Here is a 23,294-nt window from a genome sequence, read left to right on the forward strand (position 1 = left end):
TATTTCAAACGGCACATCTGAGTATGCGTGGTCTCCAGTTACAAAACTTGGCGTCCCTAATTTCCGAACCATCCCGTTTACTGTACCTTTGAATGTGTACTCAATAACGGGTACCGGAGAGATCAGCATTGGTCAGAATTGTGCCGGAAGTGACGTGCAGTGGTGTTAGAAGCGAAGCTGAGTGGTCATTTTAACATAGAGGTGAACGGCAGTGAAGACGGGTTGTCGGAGGAAAAAGAAGTTTTCTAAACAACATGGTAAGATAACTCTCCTTTTTTACGCATTTTGGGCAGAGAATGCTTGTAGAAATAATAGACGCATGATATGAAAACGTGACACGTAACTTGAAGGTGCAAAATCGTGCTTAATTTGCGGTCAACTTGTTTAGAAATAAATGCTGCGTCGACAGCCAGCGCGACAAAAAGCGTAAAGGGGAAATAATTCCCGGGAGTCTATAAATCGTTGTCATGTGGAAATTTGGCATTAATATAATCCGATATGTCCATATCTAAGTATTTTTGGGTGTTTTATGGTATGGGCTGCAATTACAACGATGTTTTAGAGGTCTTGAAGGACCTTGTGAAAACCAGGAAGTAGTTCGTAACTAACAAGTGGAATGTACCGATCTCCGACTGCTGTGCACAGCTGTATCTTTTTTTTCAATATATTGACGAATTTTTAGATCTTTATATGTCCATCTGGCATGAAATTCCACACACATGATCACACTGATACACCTTTTACACTGGGGAAGGCGCTCATCGGTACAAATATACAATAAAGTGCAATGCATTCACAGGACAAATAAAACATTTCACTGACAAGATCTTCCCAAAAAGACAAAAAGAGAATTCAGGTGAGCTGACAGGTAATTAAGACTGGCTCAAAGTACTAATAATTGACATTATTATGCAATACTCAGTTGGTAAAACGATTCTCACAGGTAGATAAGATGTAACATGACCAATTTCTATAGGCTAATGATTGCCAGCCTGAGGAAAGTGATTGCCAGTCTCTTTTGTCATTGATTTTTAACTCAGATAAGAGGCTGTCAGAATGTCACCTTTGTCTTGGCATTTGTCACTGATTAGCGCCTTCCCCAGTGTAAAAGGTGTATCAGTGTGATCATGTGTGTGGAATTTCATGCAAGATGGACATATAAAGATCTAAAAATTCGTCAATATATTGAAAAAAAAGATACAACTGTGCACAGCAGTCGGAGATCGGTACATTCCACTTGTTAGTTACGAACTACTTCCTGGTTTTCACAAGGTCCTTCAAGACCTCTAAAACATCGTTGTTATTGGAGGCCATACCATAAAACACCCAAAAATACTTAGATATGGACATATCGGATTATATTAATGCCAAATTTCCACATGACAACGATTTAAAGACTCCCGGGAATTATTTCCCCTTTACGCTTTTTGTCGCGCTGGCGGTCGACGCAGCATTTATTTCTAAACAAGTTGACCGCAAATTAAGCACGATTTTGCACCTTCAAGTTCCGTGTCACGTTTTCATATCATGCGTCTATTATTTCTACAAGTATTCTCTGCCCAAAATGCGTAAAAAAGGAGAGTTATCTTACCATGTTGTTTAGAAAACTTCTTTTTCCTCCGACAACCCGTCTTCACTGCCGTTCACCTCTATGTTAAAATGACCACTCATCTTCGCTTCTAACACCACTGCACGTCACTTCCGGCACAATTCTGACCAATGCTGATCTTCTCCGGTACCCGTTATTCACACTTTGAAGTTAATCGTAGATGTTTTTGGACAGTGGCGCTGTTTGTAGTATTGTACATTAAAGAATCAAATGACCACTTGACGTTTAGCATGAATTAGAATTTAATACACGAAAATACGAAATATTGTTTTGTTAGACCTGAAAAGAATCCAGTTGTAAACTGTTTGACAGTTTCATCATTACACAATAGTGACTCGACAAAATAGAAATATTATTTTAGAGTAGCAACAGTTTATAAAAACATTGAAAGTGTGTATGTCTCTTTTATTTGTTTAGAATTAAACTTTTTGTATTAATTTTATATGGAGAAATCACTAATTTAGATTTTGGAGTAGCCTCAAACATATCTCATTAATATGAGCAATAAAATTTAGGTCAACACGTTCCTTTTTACCAAAAATGACAAATTAACAAAAATGACGATTTTATATCTAAATTGCGAGCATATAAGTTGGCAGTTTGAGTCCAGCATATGATGTTTTCCCACTCTTTTTGAGCACGAGAAAGGTAATTATTAATACTAAAAGCACACGATGCGCGTTAGACCTTTTTAAACAATAACCACATTTGCTGGATATTCAGCATATTTTTGTTTATCAGCAAGGTATTCCCAATCCAAAACCGTAAACAAAAATAAAGATTTATATACCCGTTTCTAGCTGACTTTCAAAATTTGAGTTTTCAACAGATTTTCAGAGTAACTTGACATCCATACTCCCTTAAACCTAATTATTGATTGTACGACCCAGATGTGAAATCACCTAGACCGAGTCCAAGCAATTACGTAATAGCCACAGTGTAAACATACTGTGGGCATAACGTCTACCTGTATAAAGTAGATTATATATATGGACAAAAATAGCCAATTGTGTTATACAGGAAGTCTATTGTGTTGTGCGGAGCAAAGATTCACATGGGTTGACTGGAGTACCGTGAGTCTTCGGTGATAGTGGACAAGCTTAAATACCTACATTTGTACCTGGTACATGTGGCTTGTTGTTCTGGACCTGGAATAGAGATAAAACAAAGGTTTGTCTGCTTAGGTCTGTCTAAATCTAGATTATTTAATGGCTTGTGCGTTGAAGTCCGAGACTCTATAAAGAAACGGACTTATTAATGGTAATAGGACCTTTGATTTTGTACAATGTACATATACAATGTACGCACAAAGCTGAATACACGAGGTAAATGTTATCAGTTTCAAAATGGAATTCCACGACGCTTTTCCACGTTTCATTGTTTTTTTAATCATTGTACTTAAATGTTGAAGTGTGTCATTCCCTATGTGATTTTATACACGAAAACAGTTCCATCTTTCAAAAAGTGACCGTGTGCTAGCTAATCTACTTCCCCGATGAAATCTGGCTGGTCAGCTGATGAAGTATAGGCTGGCGAAGTAACATTTTGGCTCATTTTTCCATAGCTGTGACAGACAAATGAAACTGTGTTTGTTTGTCGCCTTTAAACTGTGTCACGAGCTCGTGCAAAGTGACTAAAGTGAGTTTCTACTAGTCTGGTCGATTAAACACGCACTGGTAAATAATGTCTTTGGGAATATTGAGTGTCTGCTTGGGAATTGATTTGAACTAGCAGCAGCATTTTACTAAAGCCCCATTACGGGGTTATCTAGTTTTATGACTGTCACAAGTCTACAAACCGTACTCTAAGGGGGGGGGGGGGGGGGGTAATGCTCTCGGAACGCCTTTGGAAAATAATAAAAATGATGATCCAGATTGCTGTCGAAGGTCACCATTTTAAACATTTCCACATTGTAGGCCTACTCTCTAAAAAGGATGGGGGGGGGGGGGGTCTGGAAAAGGTCTACTCTTTGTAGACTTGTGAAAATGATGACAAAAATGGATTATTATAACTCAAAGGTCCATTGGCATACATAATGCTAGAAGTAGGGTAAATATGACCGCAGATTATGTGGGAGCAGGTTTTTTTTTTATTCGTTTCCCATCTATAGGAAACGTACAGTACTTCAGAAAATTTTTATGGTGTTGTCAAATAGATGGATAAGCTCATTGAGCAATACTGATACCCATAAATGCATATACTGCAATCACAAATATGGGTTCTGTTATCTACTTACTTACTAAACGAGGGTCCAATATACAGGGTGGTCCATAAAAAACAACCTACTTTACTTCCATCTCAGTTTTTATATATAACATAGATATTTTTTCACCGAATTGTTCCATTTAATTATTGCAAATTCTGCAGAAATTGGAAACCTTTAAGGCAGACGTCATCATCTCACTTCCAACGGACTTTCCTTGGCCACCCTTCTCGCCAGATCTCAACCCCCCCAGATTTCTCCCTTTGGGGAATACCTTAAGGAAAGAATCTATGTTTACAATCCACAAACTCTTTGAAGACCAACAGACTAGGAGAAGTAAGGAACAGTTCGGCTGATATGATTGCAAGAGTCACTGCCAATTTCAGTGTTCATGTGGCAGCCGTTATTCAGCAACGAGGAGCATGGATAGAGCACATTATCAATTATTTAAATTAGACTACCTTAAAGCTTTCCAATTTCTGCAGAATTTGGAAGGATAAAATGGTCATCCTTATAGAACAATATAATAACACGTAGGCCTATATCAAAATTGAGATGAAAGTAAAATAGGTCATTTTTTTATGGACCACCCTGTACATATATGTATATCACGATAACTTGTCATAAAATGTTTAGAGAACGTTATAATTTATTCAAATAAATCCATACTAATGAGCCGTGTGAGCAGTTGTTTATGGTAAACAGTGCGGGTTAGACCTTTACATAGCACAAAATGAATCCTCGCCAGATTTTTTTTCTTTGCAGTTTGACCAAGGCGTATCCTATCGAAAACCGTTGAGAAAATAAAAATCCATTGAGCCGTTCTCAGTGAATTTAGTCGACCGAGCTAATGCGCACTAACTCCACGGGGTGACTCGCTTAAAGAGACTGATATTTAAACACGCCTGCTCCTGAAGTTGAGTAGAATACGGAAAAGCTGATCATTATACGAGTACGTTGGAATTAAGAGGTGTGTTTGTCTCCTAACGTGATTGTATTCAGCGAGAGTCCCCTTGGAGGTTGTGTGCAATTGCTATGTCAACATAACGCATTCTGAATGGTCCTTCAGTGTTCTAGTATTCAATGTTTTATAGTTTTCAATGTTTTCTGTAATTCTTTGGTCTACATAGGCTGCATTCAGGACAGCGGACTAACTAGTCCGCGTGGCAAATATGGCGACGGACTAAAAAGCTTCCCGTCTAATCTGCTAATAGACACTGAACAGATTCCCCTTGGGGATATATTCAAGTGGGTCAGCCATATTTGACCCGTGGACTAGTTAGTCCGCTGTTCTGAATGCGGCCATAAAATATCAGGCCTACCCAACTACCAGACGCGGCACCTACGGATCCTGAATAAACCGGTTTATCAGACCACACTACCCGTTTTCAAGGTGTGTGTCAGATCGCATTACGGAGTATCAGCCACTTCACCCATTTTGCCTGGCGCACGATGTGATAGCGATAATCCTAAGCGATACCCGGATGACAGGTAAGCTTACAAAATTTGTGATGGGGTATGATACTCCGTAATGCGATCTGACACACACCTTGAAAACGGGTAGTGTGGTCTGATATACCGGTTTATTCTTTATCCGTAGGTGCCGCGTCTGGTAGTTGGGTAGGCCTGAATATGCAGGTGTAGGTAGGCGAATGAGCTGAATTGAATTGATTAACAGCTAGCTTAATATCTTGTGGTTTGGACGCCCAAATAAGGATAACGTGACTTTTGCAACCACAATTTTACTCACTGGCCACACAAACCATGGAGATATGCACTGGCCGTAACAAGGTCAATTTATACCCACTCTTAATTAATAAGAAATTTCGTTTCCAGACAGTTGATTGGGTTTAAACAGAGGCAACGTTTAGGTATTCTTGAAATTTTATATAAGTATATAAAGATAATTTAAAATTGACTATTCTTTCATAAGATATGTTATGATATATTTCAGATGAAAATCAGCTCGATGACGTTGACGGTGGTCGCCACGGGCGTATGTCTTCTGGGACTATATCAACTGTTGTCTGTTATGACATGGCTACGTTACATGTACACAGATTACTTACAGCGATCATCCCACCTTACAATGTACCAGTTTATCACGATGAGACGACAACAAATCAAATTCAACGTTCATATCCACGATACACGGTCAATTACATGTACAAATACGACAGTGAACAGACTAGATCCGTTCCATTCTTCCGCTCTGCCATATATTGCTCATTTTCCACCGCTCAAATGTAGACGACAGACATCAGTGGCTGAAAGTAAAATTGACAGAGATGGGTACTTGACGCTTATCATCAAAAACTATTCCGGAGTAACCGATAACATACACTGTTATTATCAATACATACGACACCCGACAAAACCTTACAAAGAGGATGAGGCATTTGTTTTTAGTAAGAGGATTGATTTACCTCTAGCAAATAGAGTAAAACTTCAAGAAGATTTTGTGTATGTTTCCTGCATGAACAAATCCGGCTACAAAGTCTATGAAAATTTTCATCTCCATATGGTAAAAAGAGATGAGCATATTTTCAAAAAATACTCTGAAACAACGGGAAGACAACCAAGGCTGAATGTGTTAATTGTGATCAACGACGGAGTGTCGATGTCTGGTGCCGTTCGTTATCTTCCAAAAACAACAGAATACTTAAAAAAAGCAATGAACGGGACCATATTTCCCGGGTACCATACAGTTGGTGAAAATTCTCTGCCGAATTTTTTCCCGCTTCTGACTGGATTGCCTCATTCTGAGGCCAGTACTGATACGCCGTTTATATGGAATCGCTTCGCAGAGAAAGGCTATAAAACGTTTTACTTGGAGGACAAAGTATACGCCACCTTCACCTATATAGATCCTGCGCCTATCCGGCCGCCTACAGACTTCTACACACATCCCTTCTGGGTGGCAATGGAGAATTCTTCCTTGTATTGGGACTCACAGACTTTCTGCCTGGGCGATGAACCTATACATCGAATTGCACTTCACTATCTCGGATATTACATTAAAAATTACCAACGTCATCCATATTTTGGACTTTATTTTCTTAATGAATTAACTCATGATGTTGACAGCCCTATCCAGTTAGCAGACGTTGATTACAGAAACTTTCTGAAAGAACACAACGAAAGAGGGTATTTAAACAATACCATAATACTTTTTATGAGTGACCATGGTGCAAGGTGCGTAGAACTCTCCCCTCCATTCTCTCTCTCTCTCTCTCTTCTTCTCTCTCTCTCTCTCTCTCTCTCTCTCTCTCTCTCATAGACAACCTTTAAAATCTCGTAATAACTTATTGCGCCTTTATATTTCCTTTATGCTTTACTTCTTCAAGGTTTGGCAGGCTCCGCTCCACACCTATTGGCCGCCTAGAAGCCAGTAATCCTCTGCTGATAATGGTTCTGCCCAAATGGCTCAGGAAGCAGTATCCACACATATCAGCAACTGTAAACTCGAATGCAGATCGACTGGTCACTCCATACGATATCCACGCCACGTTAGTCGATATCCTTCACTCTGATATACCAACTTATACCGAAGAAATCACCAATGGCAAGAAACGTAGAGTAGGACTTGCGAAAGGAATCAGTTTGTTCCGAAATCTCCCCAGCAAGAGGACGTGTGCCTCAGCAGGTATACCAGAAGATACCTGTACTTTATGTACACCGCTCGACACAACTTTTCTGGATATTAATTCGGAGAAAGCACGCTTCATTGCAAACGCACTGTTGGCCCAAATAAATGGAGTTCTCGTCAATGCGACATCAGGGTGTGACGTTTTACGTATTTCAGATATAACCTACATAGCCGTAACCTCTGACAGCAGGTTTTCTGTTACATACATTGTGGTTATTAAGACAATACCAGGGAGTGGGATATTTGAGGCGTCTGTGCGTGAGACGAGGGCCATGGCTTCTGACTCCACAGAGAGCCAATACACTGTTATGACACCAGTTATACGGCTCAGTCTCTATGACAACAACTGTTGCTGTACAGAGGACAGTCGCATAAAGAAATACTGTCATTGCAAGGTGACACGAAGACAAATTCGCAGAAAGGCCTCCCCGAAAGATTATTAAAAAATTATACCATTATGCCTTGTATTTACATGTCACACAGTTGCTTAAATCTATTTTTCATTAGTTCAGTTTAACATACATATGCTTATCCATTTCATTTATTTATTAGTAATTTTACTATATTCATTTATTCATTTGCGATATTCTTATCGTACAGATCATTATGTGAATGAATCTGGTTATATTTCCAATTTTAATAAACAATATTTTATAATATAATATAGCGCCAACCTAGCCCCCTCTCTTCCATATCGCAATGGTTATGGGAAAAACTATTAAAACGTTTGACATGTCTGTATAACGTTTTGAACATTGCCTATTTCGGAAACCATATCTTACATGACTTATGGCAGAGAAAAGCAATACGTGAAGATCTTTATTATTTATTATTCATTCAAATGTAGAACATGAACATGCACCTTCTCAAACCTAATGTTCTACTGTGATTTCCATAGTGGTTAATTAAGTGTCCATACAATTGTAAAGACACAGGTAAATGCTTTCAACAAGGGCAAGGTACCTGTTTTGTGGGGTATTGTTCCATTTTTCCTGGGGATTTTGACCAAGTTGGTCCACACAGATTGCCAGAATCTTTGTTTTCTTTCAGTTTTTAATACTTTTCCAGAATACTAAAGGGTCCTTTTTTTCAATGTCAAGAAGTTTTTCTAACAGTAAATCTTTGAATTCTTGCTTTTTGTTTTTAATTAGTTTTTTTTTTTTTTTTTTTTTTTTTGTATTTTTAACAGCTTCATGATATGTATGCGATATAATGGTGTTCTTTTGGTTACTACGCAATAGCATTCCCAAGCTTTTTATATTACGTCTCACTACTGCATATGTTGCATTAAACCATGGCTGTTTCTTCGCTCTTACTGGTTTGTTTTTATTTTTTGTTACAGTGTGTTTTCGCTGAACCAATGACTCAGTAGCAGTTTTCTCAATTATTTCAGAAAGCGACTTACATGCAGCATTAAACCCTTCTTATGTGGCTGGATAATTAGTATGTTGCAGTTTGCTTATAGCCAGAATATTACCTACTTTTTCGAGGGCTTCAAGAATTTTTTGAGCAGAATCGTTTTTCCATATGTTTGCTCACTAGCCCTGAGAATGGGCGTGGAAGCAATATGAATATATTTTAGATATACAGTAAATATATATAAGAATGTTTATAAGAAAGGGAAAAATGAGACATTTAAATTCAAATTGTCACGTGTTGTAATTAAACCCAAATAACTTTATTAGCTGACGATTTACATTATTCGATTTGTTCATAAACCGGATGAGTATGAACACGTTCATATAGATCGCAAATTTATTGAACTTGTGAAAATATGACAGTACACGTTTGTTACGGACATCGGCCATCAGGTCAATTTCGCTCCCTTGGCTCTTGATTGTTTTCGATAGGCTCTGTTCTGGCCTAACTACTGTGAATATCCTTCATGGCATGATCAAACATGTTCCTCATTTGTGTCCTTGGCTGGCTCTTTTATGGCCCCGAAAATATGGGGACAGGTCTATGTGACAAAAGTACGCTATGCCAAAGGAAATCCACAGCTGTAGGGCCAGAACAGAGCCCCTTAGAAACAATTAAGAGCCAAGGGACCGAATTTGATCTGAGGAATAGAGTCGGAATACACGTCCACAGTGTGAAATATGCAAAATAGCACCCTCTTCCTCTTAAAAATCGTCCAGGTCTGCCTTTCTGTGATCTTGTTTTTGTGGACCTTTACATTGACAGTAATATTCTAGGGATCATGCTTTGAAAAGCAAAGGTTGTTGTCAAGAAGACTTAGGGTGCTTTCCCAGAGATTTAGATCGATCTAAAGATTAAGATTTAGATCGACCTAACTCCCTGGGGGTTCACGCTAAATGGCAGTCAGCCGAGCGGGCACCATAGTTAATTACCCCCTTACAGCTTTTAGTAGGCGGGACAGACGCTTAAGCCGGCCAAGCTGACAGTAATCTAGTGAAATTTCCCACAGGGATAGATCGATCTAAAAATCTATGGAAATGGGGTGTTAGTCGTACGACTGGGGTGCTGAGGGCATATTGTTTGCCTGGGGAGACATGAGCCGGCTCTTTTGTTTCGCTCACAGACGCTTCAAATACCCCTCTTACTGGAACTGTCTAAATGACAACGCTATAAACGGCATGGTGATTACTGGTAGACGTTAAAGCAACGTAAGTTATCCTTGAAATTTGCAACACGTTACAGTCTGATGTCACGCTGGTGTGAATGCTATTTATTTTGGCCAATACCGCTTCAGCAATGAAGCACGCTTTCTGTGAATTCGTATCTAAAAAAAATGGTTCCAGTGGTATACATAAAGTGCAAATGTATTCTGGTGTACCTGCAGAGACACACGTCCTCCTGCTGGGGAGAATTCGGAACAAGCTTAATCCTTTACCTATTTCCTGTGTAAGCTTTTCGTTGCTGATTCTCTCTCTGGCAGAAGGAAAATCTGAGTGAAGGATATCGACATCGAATCGTTCTGCATTCGAGTTTACAGCTTCTGCTATGTGCGGATACTGCTGCCTGAGCCATGGTGGCAGAACCATTATCAGCAGAGGATTACTGGCTTCTAGGCGGCCAATAGGGGTGGAACGAAGCCTGCCATTCTAGAAAAAACAAAGGTAAAGTACATTAAAGAGGTATAGATTACTATGGAAAAATGTTAAAATTACCAGTGTTTAGTGTGTGTGTGTGTGTGTGTGTGTGTGTGTGTGACAGAGAGAGAGGTGGGGGGGGGGGAGAGAGATCCACCAGTACAAACCTGGCACCAGGGTCGCTCATAAATAGCATTAAGGTATTGTTAAAATGCCCTTTTTCATTGTGTTCCTTCAAAAAGTCTATATAATCAGCGTCCGCTAATTGAAGAGGGACCTCAGAGTCGTGAGTAAATTCATTTACAAAGCAAAGACCAAAATACGATTGACGTTGGTAATTTTCAATATAATGTCCCAAATACTGAAGGGCAATTCGATATATTAGGATCATCGCCCAGACAAAAAGTCTGTGAGTCCCAATACATGGAAGAATTCTCCATTGCCACCCAGAAGGGATGTGTGTAGAAGTCTGTTGGCGGCCGAGTAAGCTTAGGATCTATGAGGCTCATGGTGGCGTATTCTTTGTCTTCCAAGTAAAACGTCTTAAAGCCCTGTAATGAGAATTGCTGCCATATGAAAGGGGTATTATTTTTGGTTTCAGATTGAGAGAAATCCGGTGAAAAGCGGGAAAAAGTTAGGCAAAGTGTTTTCACCAGCTGCATGGTACCCAGTAAAGATAGTCCCATTAATTTCTTTTCTTAAGCATTCTGTTGTTTTTGGAAGATAACGAACGGCACCAGACATCGACACTCCGTCATTGACCATAATTAATACATTCATCCTTGGTTGGCTTCTGGTTGTTTCAGAGAATATTTTGGAAATAACCTCATCTCTTTTAACCATGGGAAGATGAAAATTCTCATAAACTTTGTATCCGGTTTCGTTCATGCAGGAAACATACACAAAATCCTTCTGAAGCTTTACTTTGTTTGTTGGAGGTAAATCGATTCTTTCACATAAAACAAAGGCCTCTTCTTTTTTGTAAGGTTTTGTTGGATGTAGTATGTATTGATAATAACACTGCACGCTGTCGGTTAGCCAGAGATCGTATTTGATTATAAGCTTCAAGTATCCGTCTCTGTCAACTTTCCTTTCAGCCACTGATGCCTGACGTCTACATTTCAGAGGTGGAAAATAAGTAATATAAGGCAGAACGGAAGGATGGAACGGATCCAGTTTTTTCACTGTCGTGTTTGTGCACGTTATTGGCCATGTATCTTGTATATGGATCGTGGGATTTTCGTGCACTTGTCCCGTCGTGAAATTGACTTTGTCACTCTGCAGTCGCCCCAGATATGTATTGGTAAGGACCCATGCTACGAGGGGTATCAGCTAGTATAATACCAGAAAACACAAACTCCTGTAAACCATCGTCACCGTCACTGAACCAATTTTTATCTAAAAGAAAAAATAATGGAGGAAAACGCTCATAAATAGCAGCTTGTATCATCTTATCTGCAACCTTCTTTTGATCGATGCAGGCGTTTCCTTGAAGTTTAAAAGCAGTTTTTATCTGATTCGATGGTGCTCCGCCATATGTGTAGTGCCTTTGTTTACGAAATTTAGATCAGGCAACTTGTGGCTACATGGAAAAGCCAAACACTTTATAAAACCTGCATGTATTTGTAGCAGTATATATATATATATATATATATATATGCCACTTCTTTGTTCTCCTTTACAGTCATTCTCACGCAGTACGGTTAAAATGTAACTTTGAAAAGATAACAGCTGTTCATTTTAACCAAAAATGAATTTTCATGGGGTAAACGACAATTTCCTCACACTGACCAATGGTTAATGAATCCATTTCTACATTCAAAGTTAGTCCTTGTTTTTTTACGTACAGACACAGATGTGTCTGTACATATAGCCGTCATCTGCGTCTGTGGTCGCCGTCGATGTGGCCGTCGCCGTCGCCGTCGCCGTTGGCGTGCACTTTAACCGTAAACACGATAAGTGAAAAACCGTTTTACCTTTTGGCTTGAAAGTTACAGAACTGATGAATATTCATAATACGCCAGTCAAGTTCGAAAATCAGCATGATCGGACTATTTTTAGGGAAGTTATACTGTTTTTTTTTCAATTTTTTCAGCATATATGCAACACCGTAAACACGATAAATGGAAAACAGTTTTACTTTTTGGTTTGAAACTTACAGAACTGATGAATATTCATAATACGCAGGTCAAGTTCGAAAATCAGCATGATCGGGTCATTTTTAGGGAAGTTATGCATCTTTTTTCACTTTTTTCAGCATATATGCAACACCGTAAACACGATAAGTGGAAAACGGTTTTACCTTTTGGTTTGAAACTTACAGAACTGATGAGTATTTATAATACGCAGGTCAAGTTCGAAAATCAGCATGATAGAGCCACTTTTATGGAAGTTATGCTGTTTTTTCATTCTTTTCAGCATATATGAAACACTGATAACACAATATAAGAAAAAAAGATAGGCCAATTGTCATTGTACTCACAGGAGTGGTCGATCTTACTAAAACATAGGTTGAGTATGAAAATCGGCATAATCGGGCCATTATTTTAGAAGTTATGCTTTTTTTCACATTTCCTCAGATTCAATTCTTAGGCATGTTAATAGTCTCATTATTGAACTAATAAGATACATAAAAGTGTTTGTTTGACATTTCCTGCATCTTTACAACATTGTCAGTTGATTTTGTAAAAATGATGGTAAATTTGTTATCGTGTATTGTGTAATGAAGTGTCAAAAATGGAAATAAACACACATCATTGCAGTTTGTCAGATTCAATCATCCACTATGTTCAGAATCTCAGAATGGAGGAAATTGGACAATTAACACTGTTCTATTGATAATTTTCCCATCTCATCAATTTCGTAGTTGGTCATATAAAAATGGCAGTTAACAGTTAATTTTGTTTTATGTTAAAAAAGTGTTAAAAATGGAAATAAACCCATTTCAGAAAAGTGCTGTCTTGTTTACATTTTGGCATTTTCAAGATGTGACTTTGAAGTTCATTGGTCCTGAAGACCTTTGCTAGTCACATTTTCTGAATATCTATGATACTAATATTTTATTATTAAAATTGACGGTCATTATGCTGTTAAACATTATGTAATATTGCATCAAAATTTGAAGAAACCCCTATTTTGGGCACTGCTCCCATGAAGACCATTTAAGGAAAATCATGTCACTCACTGTTCTCAAACTTACAGGAAAGAAACATGGGACTAAAATATAGCTTCAGTAGGCAATGCAGTCTGTTTGGTAAATTTTTCTGGCAATTAAACAGTTTTTTGTGAAAATTTAATTTTTCACTTATTGGCATTTTCAAGGTGTGACTTAGAACCTCCACGGGCTTGAAGACCTTTGCTAGTCACATATTCTGAATATCCATGATACTAATATTTTATTATTAAAAATTGATGGTCATTATGCTGTTAAACATTATGTAATGTTGCATCAAAATAGAAGAAAACACAATTTTTGGTGTTGATGCCATGATGACCATTATGGGAAAACCATGTTACTTATGACTGTCAAACTTTCAAAAAAGAAACACAGGACTAAAATGCAGCCTGAGTTGGAAAAACAGTCTAACTAGCTTCTTTTTCTGGAAGTTATACATTTTAGTGAAATATTCATTATTATCTTTTTGGCACATTCATTGTGGGACTCAGAACTCCCATGGACATGAAGCCGAATGGTAATCAAATTTTCTACATGTCCTTGCTATTTATAGTCAATAATCAAAAATTGGTGATAATTATTCTATAATTTATTATGTAATGTTACATCAAAATTGACAAAAATCTTTTTGCACTGCTACTGCAAACATTATGAAAAGAAAACTGTGCTACTTATTATTATTTTTAACATACAAGTATGATTTTTAGGATTGGCATGCAGTTCAAATTAGAAAGCCAGGTCAATTGGTCAATTCTTTTATTATTGAATTTATGAAATTTTGTGTGAAATTTTCTCATTCTGGCACTTTCAAAGTATAAACTTGAACTCTGATGGGCATGAAGCCTTATGCTTTTACTTTTGTCGGTGTTACTTGTTGTGCATAATTAAAATTTGATATTGACTGTGCGGTTAAACATAATGTATTATTGCATCAGAATTGGTAGTCTCCTATTTTGTACATTATTGTTTTGTGCTTTTCTTAAGATGTGACTTATGGGCCTGAAAGACCTTTGAGAGGGTCAGTCTGTAAATTTCCCCTGCGTATCACTTAGCTAATTTCAGAGTTATAAAGTCATTTGCCTAATTAATAGGTCTTTAAATGAGATTACATAAAGCACACTTGTGGATATTTCCCTGTAAACTCCCAAAGGTTAAGCTCTCCGCTAGATTAATAATAAGGAAGCAGTGATAATTATGCTGGTAAATTTTAAATTATATATAAACTCGATTAAAAGTTCGAATAGCAGCTTCTTTGGAATTATATTTGCCTCTGCCAAGGAGGTTATGTTTTCACCCCTTTTTGTCTGTCATCAACATAACTCAAAAAGGTATGGGCCGATTTTGCTGATATTTTCAGGAACTGTCAGAAGTGGGCCAAAGAGGACAATGATTAGTTTTTGGTGGTGGTCCGGATCAATAATCAATCAATAAGCAATAATAATCAACAATTGCTGTCTTGGCAGAGGTCTGCCCTCTCGGAGTGCTTTTCTAGTTTTGTTATGTTTTCCTTTTTAATTTTCAAACACTGGCATTTGTGACTTTTAACTCTCATCCGCCTGAGGCTCTGCACATTTTCTGTATTTCCACATAAGCAGTTGTATTGTTTTTTATGTCTTTAAACATTATGTAATATTATTTTATGCACTGTCATCATTTTTCAAATATTGAGACTTTCATCATGTGAATTTGAACTCTCATGGTCCTGAAACTGTAATCTTATCGAAGGGGTGGATTGAGACCATCTTCTGGGTCTTCCGGAAGACGGTCAGGTTATTAAGTTTATATTGACTGGTATCTATTTTTTTTTTTTTTTTTTTTTTGGAAGACCATAAAAATGGGGTATGGATCAACATAGATACTTTGAAATACTGTTAGAAAATATCTCTGTGTTCGCTCCTGTTATTGACCATGGTACCTGTTGTGCATGATTAAAATTCAGTGTTGACTGACAGTGCTATTATAAGCATTATTTATTATTGCATCAAAATTGACAAAATGACCTATTTTGCATCTTTATTTTCTGTTTTTTGTCTATACATTTGACAGCTTTGCTGCCTTGTTCTAAAATAATTGTTTTTTCTAATAATTTCTTAAGGGATTATTACAGAGCATAGGCATCTATTGAGGCCACGTGATCCGATGAAATGCACGGATTTCAGAATCATTTCTATTTGCCGTTTTTGTGGTAAAATAGAGTATATTATATTTCTATGAGTTATTTACAATGTATTCGTAGTGAAATGCAGATCTCATACAAAGAGTCGTTATCTCTTTAAGCATATATCCTTTTCTAATTTACATGTAGCAATAGTTATATACACGTTATACGTACGCCTCTCCTGTGTTGTTTTCGACATCCATGGCCCTTACATAATATGATTGTACATGTAACTTGGCACGGGGAAGCATATATCTTTTTCTAATGCTCCTTTCAATGTCATTTTAAACAGACATGCATTTCAATAAGATCTACAAGACCATAATGATTTTAATTTATAGACGACATCCTCTGGAGACCCCGAAACTAGTTCGAAGGGGAAATAAAAATCAGGAAAAAAAATGCTGCTGAGTGAAATACAGGAATACACAGCTGGAAATGTAAATTGAACACAGCGTATCAAACAAGTAAGATGTCTTTATCCTATTCGCTCTGGAAACCTAAATATTCAGCAGTCCAAGGTAGTCAACTGCTTTATCTCAGTGTATGAAACAAAACGTCATACCTCGCGTAGAGAATATTAAAGAATCTTTCTCATCTCTTCATCTCTGCTTCATATCTGTATCATACAAGCAACTGTACGTACTATAGATCGACTTTAAGGTCACCATATCATATACCTCAATGTTCCTCCCATTTCTATCGTCGTTTTAAAAGAAACGTGTGTGAGCCGATAGGACGTCTTTGAAACAGTCGCCATAATCGCCCGCTGCCGCCAGTCTCTCGGTTATTTGAAAAATTATTATATCCCCCCCCCCATACCAAACTGCAACCGCCCCACACGTTTTCTTGTTAACTTTCATTTTTATGTATTTTGATGATAACGACAACGCGTTGGCCCTCAATTCGCATGTGCAGAAGTTTCGTTTTGTGACAAATTCGGCCTTCAAAATATATTTGCAGGTTAGAGTCATCATAACTCTTCGTTTTGGCCAAAAATTGGATTTTCCTGGAGTAAACGACAATTTTCCCGTACTTACCAATGGTCAACGACCCCATTCCTGCATTCAAAGTTAGTCTAGGGTTTTTTCCCTAAAAGTTTGGTTTTTTGTTAGAATCTCTAGAGATTTTAACAGACGGAGCCCTCTCTGTCATTGCATAGTCACGCGATATCGAGCAAGGTTTTCTGGTGACCTACTTAAAACCGCGGGAAAAGCAGACAACAACAACACTATATAACAATAATATAATATTCATACGATATATTCGCCTTATTGCTCAAAATGCACTTATCTCTACAATGTGTGCAGTTCTGGGCTTTTTGTTGTCCGACGCACTGTACAAAAACTCGCAACTTAACGTCTGAGGATTGCATCATGCGTCTGCTATCTCATTTCCCGCCATATGTTATTTTGGTCTCGAATGAACGCGAGAATCCGCGTGACGCCCAAAGTCATTGACAACGGATACCTTGACGACCGGTAAGAAAGGCATCGAAAGCCCTATTGACAAGCACAGTTTTTAGTTTTACTACAATAACAGCCGTTTTAGTGGTGAAATGCAATATAGTATATGTCCATGCGTTGTTTACAATGTGTTTCTTGCGGAATTTTGAATCTCAAAGGAAGAGTTATTATTGCTTAAAAAGAAAGTAGCATTCAGTATGACACAAGGTTGGACATCATCAAAAAATCTACAACACAAAGGAGCTGATATTGAAACATTCTGTCTGAATGATGGGATACTCCAGCTTGCAGGGAATTTTTGAATGTTTAAAAGTGTATTCCAAAGGTGGCACAGGCCATCTTTTTCTTTTTCATTGCAACACATTTTCAATTTGTTCATTTGGCTCATGTCGCCTGACTCCCCCCCCCCCCCCCCCCCCCCCCCACCCTTAACAATCTGTATACAGTGGAAAGTATAAATGTAAGCACTCCTAAATTCTGTTAATACTTTTTAGGGGCGGACTTTCTGCGCAATGGTTTTGTTGTCATTTTACAGTGACAGTACTTATTCAGGCTTTTGTCTTCAGTGCAGCAACAGTTGCTGTCGTAGGTACTTAGTCGTATGACTGGGCTGATAACAGAGTATTGGGAGACAGAAACCGTTGCCCTCGTTTCACGCACAGACGCTATAAATATCCCTCTTCCTGGCACTGTCTTAATAATAACATTATAAGTAACACAGGGTCTGCTGTCCGATGTTACGGATATATAGGTGATATTTAATATACTTAATACGTCACACTCTGGTGTAACATTAAAGAGAACGTCATTGATTTTGGCCAATACGGCGTTAGCAATAAAGCATGCTTTCTGTGAATTAATATCTAGAAAAGCCGGTTCCTGCGGTGTACATAGAGTACAGGTATCTTCTGGTATACCTGCTGAGGCACACGTCCTCTTGCTGGGGAGATTTCTCAACAAACTTATTCCTTTCGCAATTCCTTCTCTACGTTTCTTGCCATTGGTATCTTCTTCGCTAATTGGCAAATCAGAGTGAAGGATATCGACTAACGTGGCGTGGATATCGTACGGAGTAACCAATCGCTCTGCGTTCGAGTTTACAGCTGCTGCTATGTGTGGATACTGCTGCCTGAGCCATGGTGGCAGAACCATTATTAGCAGAGGATTACTGGCTTCTAGGTGTCCAATAGGGGTGGAGCGGAGCCAGCCAAACCTAGAAGAAACGACAGACTTAAGTGAATATAAATGGTCAAGACATCACGTTGGTGGGGCCTTCGTTAAAAGTATGAATGAGAATGAAGTGAGAATGTGAGAGTTTGACAGAGAGAGAAACAGGACTCTTCGTAATGAACAGAAAGAGGTCAGCTCTTCCCAGCTAGAACGGGAGCCCTGGCTGCCCGCGGGAGCCTTGGCTGCCAGACAGACTTCCAGGGAGACTGCATTTTTGCAGTCTGGAGCTCCAGTGTGCAGTCTCCTTGAGCAGCCAGACTGCAAAGGGGGCTGCAATTACTTAAACATTTTGCAGGGGACTGCAAAGGAGGCTGCAATAACTTAAACATTTTGCAGGGGCCAACGTATGCAATAAACAACCCAATAGTTATTTAAAAAGTGTTTCTCTTTGCAACTGAGAAGCACATGTGCTAATCTTTTGATCAGTAACTTATAGTTATCAGGCTTAAAAGAAAACAATTTTTTTTATGAAGAGCTTGTCAAAATGACTTTAAAATTGTTTGGGTAAAAAGCAGTTTTCGGAATTATCCTCCAAGCTATAAACACTCATATCTAGTACATGTCCTTCACCTATAAAAATAACTGAATGAACAGATTTATATATATTTTTAATAATGCTGTGAAAATGTTATTTTTATTATTATTGCTATTATTATTATTGAAATCAGACAAATGATTGAGGTCGTATTATAATAAACAATTGCATAATATATAAATTCTAAACCTTATAGTAAGCATCAATTTAAGTCGAACTTGTGATTAAAATTAACTGGTAACTTTCTATAGACCATTCATTTCAAGCCAGGGACATGCGTATCTTAACTGTCAGTTTGATATAAACAGTTCGCCTACAGCTTGCTCAATCAGGTCAAATAACTATACATAGTACAGTTGAATTTAAGCACATGAGCAGGCAGTAACTATAACGGTTGAGCTGTTTGAAAAATCTAAGCCAGAAGCAAGGTCAGGAATGTTCTAAGGAAGAGGCAAGAAATCTGAAAAGTGTTGGTTTCTGGATTGAAAAAGAAGATATTCTTTGGAAAATTAGAAAGAAAAATGAAGAGACAAAGAGACAGGATAAGAAGTGAGCATGCAAGTCTTTTGGTTTTGTATTTTCCTGTAATTTACTGATGCACCAGGATCCATAGAGCCATGGAAAGTGTTCAACTTGAAGTTTAGCCCAGCACTTTAAATTCTGTTTGAGGTTTTGAAAAGTACTTGAAATTGCTATTAGGCTAAAAAAAGTTTGCATTGAACCATTTTGGTCTTTGTCAAAATATTATTTCAAACTTTGTAGACAATAATTCACAAATGGGGATAATGCCTTTTAAAACATCTTTTTAAAATACTTTTCATCGTCAGTGTGTTAAAAATACGAAGTTTAAATGAGTCTTTTTTCCTTCGGTATGTACACTTTAAAATTTCTATTAATAACTTGCCCTCATTAGTTAAAAAACTTTGAAAATTACTTGAACTATTGCTCTTATATGTGTCAGTACTTGTATGAATACTGGCCAGTGAATTCTGAGATAGAGTTTTGGAATGATTAATGATGAACAGTAGAATTCCTAGTCTTCTGCTAATATGGGTTTTGTAGAAAAACATATATGTAAAATAGTAAACTGAAGTAAATAGTATGGAGAGAAATAAACCAATATGTTAGATAAATGGATCAGATAACTTACATTTTATGATTAAGGGGAAATTTTGTATTTAGATTTGAAATATACATACTTTGGAGAAAGATTATTACTAGATTTCTTCTGATTAATGTAATTATTGTTTGAATATATACATGTATGAGTTGCAAAAACGATAAAAAAAATGCCAAATTTTATTTTGCTGAGCAAACTGCTTAGGAGACTGCAGAGTAGACTGTTAGAGGGGCTACTAAGCACACTGCTAGGGGGCCGACAAGCAGACTGCTAGGGGGACTGCCAAAGCAGCGTTCCAAAAATGCAAATTAAGACTGCCAAGGGGTCTCCCTCCATACTTAAAGATACCTGCAAAGGAGACTGCAGTGAGAGCGGGGACTGCTAAAGAGACTGCAAAGCAGGCTCCATAGGGGGACTGTAAAGGAGACTTCATTTCTAGCTGGGGTTGAATCTATTAGTTTCTAATGAGGGAGAAAGATAGTTTTGCGCGAAAAAAGGGATAAGAAGTTAAAATTTATCAGTTATAAATGTGCGCTCAGTAAGGTAATGAGGAAGTGTGCGTGTGCGTGTGTGTGTGTGAGAGAGAGAGAGAGAGAGAGAGACAGAGAGAGAGAGAGAGAGAGAGGATGAAGGGTAGCTCTATATATATGTACCGTGAACCATGATCGCTCATAAATAACATTATGGTATTGTTAAAATGTCCTCTTTCCTTGTGCTCTTTCAGAAAGTCTCTGTAATCAGCGTCTGCCAACTGGATGGGGATTTCATCATCATGACTTAATTCATTGAAGAAATAAAGACCAAAATACGATTGGCGTTGATAATTTTCAATATAATATCCCAGATACTGAAGTGCAATTCGATGTATAGGAACATTACCCAGGCAGAAAGCCTGTGAGTCCCAATACAAGGAAGAATTCTCCATTGCCACCCAGAAAGAATGTGTGTAGAAGTCTGTTGGGGGCCGAGTAAGCTCAGGATCTATATATGTGAAGGTGGCGTGTAATTTGTCCTCCAAGTAAAACGTCTTATAACCCTGTTCTGAGAAATGATTCCATATAAAAGGGGCTTCAATACTGGCCTCAGAATGAGGCAATCCAGTCAGAAGCGGGAAAAAATTCGACAGGGAATTTTCTCCAACGGCATGGTATCCGGGAAATATGGCCCCATTCATTTCTTTTCTCAAGTATTCTGTTGTTTTCGGGAGATAACGAACGGCACCAGACATCGAGACTCCGTCGTTGATCACAATTAACACATTCAGCCTTGGTTGTTTTCCCGATGTTTCAGAGTATATTTTTGAAACAAGCTCATCTCTTTTTACCATGTGAAGATGAAAATTTTCATAAACTTTGTATCCGGTTTCGTTCATGCAGGAAACATACAAAAAATCCTCCTGAAGTTTTACTCTGTTTGCTAGAGGTAAATCGATCCTTTCACTCAAAACAAAGGCCTCTTCTATTTTGTAAGGTTTTGTTGGATGTCGTATGTATTGATAATAACAGTGTATGTTATCGGTTACTCTGGAGTAGTTTTTGATGATAAGCGTCAAGTATCCGTCTCTGTCAACTTTGCTTTCAGCCACTGATGCCTGCCGTAAACATTTCAGCGGTGGAAAATAAGTAATATAAGGCAGAATGGAAGGATCGAACGGATCCAGTTTTTTCACTGTCGTATTTGTGCACGTTATTGGCCATATATCTTGTATATGGATCGTGGGATTTTCGTGCATTTGTCCCGTCGTGAAATAGACTTTGTGACGCCGCAGTCGCCCCAGATATGTATTGGTAAGGACCCATGCTACGAGGGGTATCAGCTGGTATAATACCAGAAGACACAGACTGCTGTAAACCAGAGTCGCCGTCACTGAAACAATTTTCATCTGAAAGAAAAAAAATAATAGAGGAAAACGCTCATAGATAGCTAGGATCCAAGAAAGATAGTTTAAACATGGTCGTTGTAAATAAGATTTTTTAATTGACAAGGTTGTAATGTCACTTACATAAAATATATACGAAAGTTGCTTTCATCGCCGAATCTTTTCGGTAAGGTCACTTTTAAAATTCATTGTTTGGCAAGATTTTATACTAAAGATCTCTGTATCAGAGTAGAGTGATCAAAGTAGAGTGAAGCCACCGCGGATGATCACTTATTTGCGACCATGCCAACCTTCGATCTTTATGTCAGCGAGCTAGGGTTAGGCTCTTTTTTAGCAGAAAGTAAGACACGATAATTAACCAACGGGGCAGGACATGGTATTTTTGTTAGCAGATACCTAGCAGCGCATGGATGACAATGTTATTTCCATGGTTACCGCGCCAGGCCGTATGAACAACCCGCAGGGACCCGCAGAGTAAGTAAGAGGGCACTGTATATATACCAGTAGATTTATTTATCTATTTATTGTGGAAGGTTTTAGTTGCGTTTAAGAACAGTGAAGGTTATTAAAAAACATTTAACACCCATACCTTATCTATATATTTCTCTTAAGCTTGTATCAGCTTCTTTGCAGCCTTCGTTTGATCGATTCAAGCGTTTCCTTGAAGTTTAAAAGCAGTTTTCATCTGATTTGATAGTGCTCCGCCATATGTGTACTGCCTTTGTTTACGAAATTTAGATCAGGTAACTTGTGGCTGCATGGAAAAGCCGAACACTTTATAAAACCTGCATGTATATGTAGCAGAAGTTATATATGGGCCACTTCTTTTTTCTACTTTACAGTCATTCTCACGCAATGCGGTTAGAAATGTAACTTTAAAAAGATAACAACTGTTTATTTTAACCAAAAATTAATTATCCTGGGGTAAACGACAATTTCCTCACACTTACCAATGGTTTATAAATCCATTTCTACATTCAAAGTTAGTCCCTTTTTTTCTTAAATAATTGTTTTTTTCTCTAATAATTTCTTAAGGGATTATTACAGAGCATAGGCATCTATGGAGGTCACGTGATCCGATGAAAAGCAGGGATTTCAGAATAATTACTATTTGCCGTTTTGTGGTAAAATAGAGTATATTATATTTCTATGAGTTATTTACAATGTATTCGTTGTGAAATATAGATCTCATACAAAGAGTCGTTATCCCTTTAAGC

General features: G+C 37.9%; 2 protein-coding genes across 3 annotated transcripts; one reads left to right on the forward strand and one right to left on the reverse strand.

Moving 5' to 3' along the window:
• The first annotated feature begins 19 nt into the window (after positions 1-19).
• LOC106163379 (uncharacterized) lies at positions 20-8,776 on the forward strand. Of its 2 annotated transcripts, none has more exons than XM_087012951.1 (3): positions 20-257; positions 5,767-7,007; positions 7,160-8,776. In XM_087012951.1, the coding sequence occupies exons 1-3, from the start codon at positions 255-257 to the stop codon at positions 7,902-7,904; spliced, it is 1,989 nt and encodes a 662-aa protein (XP_086869077.1). In that variant the 5' UTR covers positions 20-254; the 3' UTR covers positions 7,905-8,776. The 2 variants fall into 2 exon arrangements, with proteins under 2 accessions (XP_086869077.1, XP_013396390.2); XM_013540936.3 differs by lacking the exon at positions 20-257 and adding an exon at positions 1,751-2,779.
• An 8,955-nt stretch (positions 8,777-17,731) lies between these two features.
• On the reverse strand, positions 17,732-22,899 carry LOC106163381 (uncharacterized). Its single transcript, XM_013540938.2, has 3 exons — positions 22,667-22,899; positions 20,852-22,080; positions 17,732-18,526 (listed from the first exon to the last, which is right to left on the reverse strand). The coding sequence occupies exons 2-3, from the start codon at positions 22,078-22,080 to the stop codon at positions 17,794-17,796; spliced, it is 1,962 nt and encodes a 653-aa protein (XP_013396392.2). The 5' UTR covers positions 22,667-22,899; the 3' UTR covers positions 17,732-17,793.
• Positions 22,900-23,294: the final 395 nt, after the last annotated feature.

Source organism: Lingula anatina, chromosome 5 (genome assembly GCF_051362555.1).
Source record: "Lingula anatina isolate TDL-2025a chromosome 5, LinAna3.0, whole genome shotgun sequence".
NCBI classification, from domain to species: Eukaryota; Metazoa; Brachiopoda; class Lingulata; order Lingulida; family Lingulidae; genus Lingula; species Lingula anatina.

Coding starts and splice junctions, on each gene's coding strand:
- LOC106163379 (XM_087012951.1), top strand. Junction 7,008..7,159: donor ATGAGTGACCATGGTGCAAG/GTGCGTAGAACT, acceptor TACTTCTTCAAG/GTTTGGCAGGCTCCGCTCCA.
- LOC106163381 (XM_013540938.2), bottom strand. CDS start 22,080: ATGAAAATTGTTTCAGTGACGGCGACTCTGGTTTACAGCAGTCTGTGT. Junction 18,527..20,851: donor ATGAGCGATCATGGTTCACG/GTACATATATAT, acceptor CGTTTCTTCTAG/GTTTGGCTGGCTCCGCTCCA.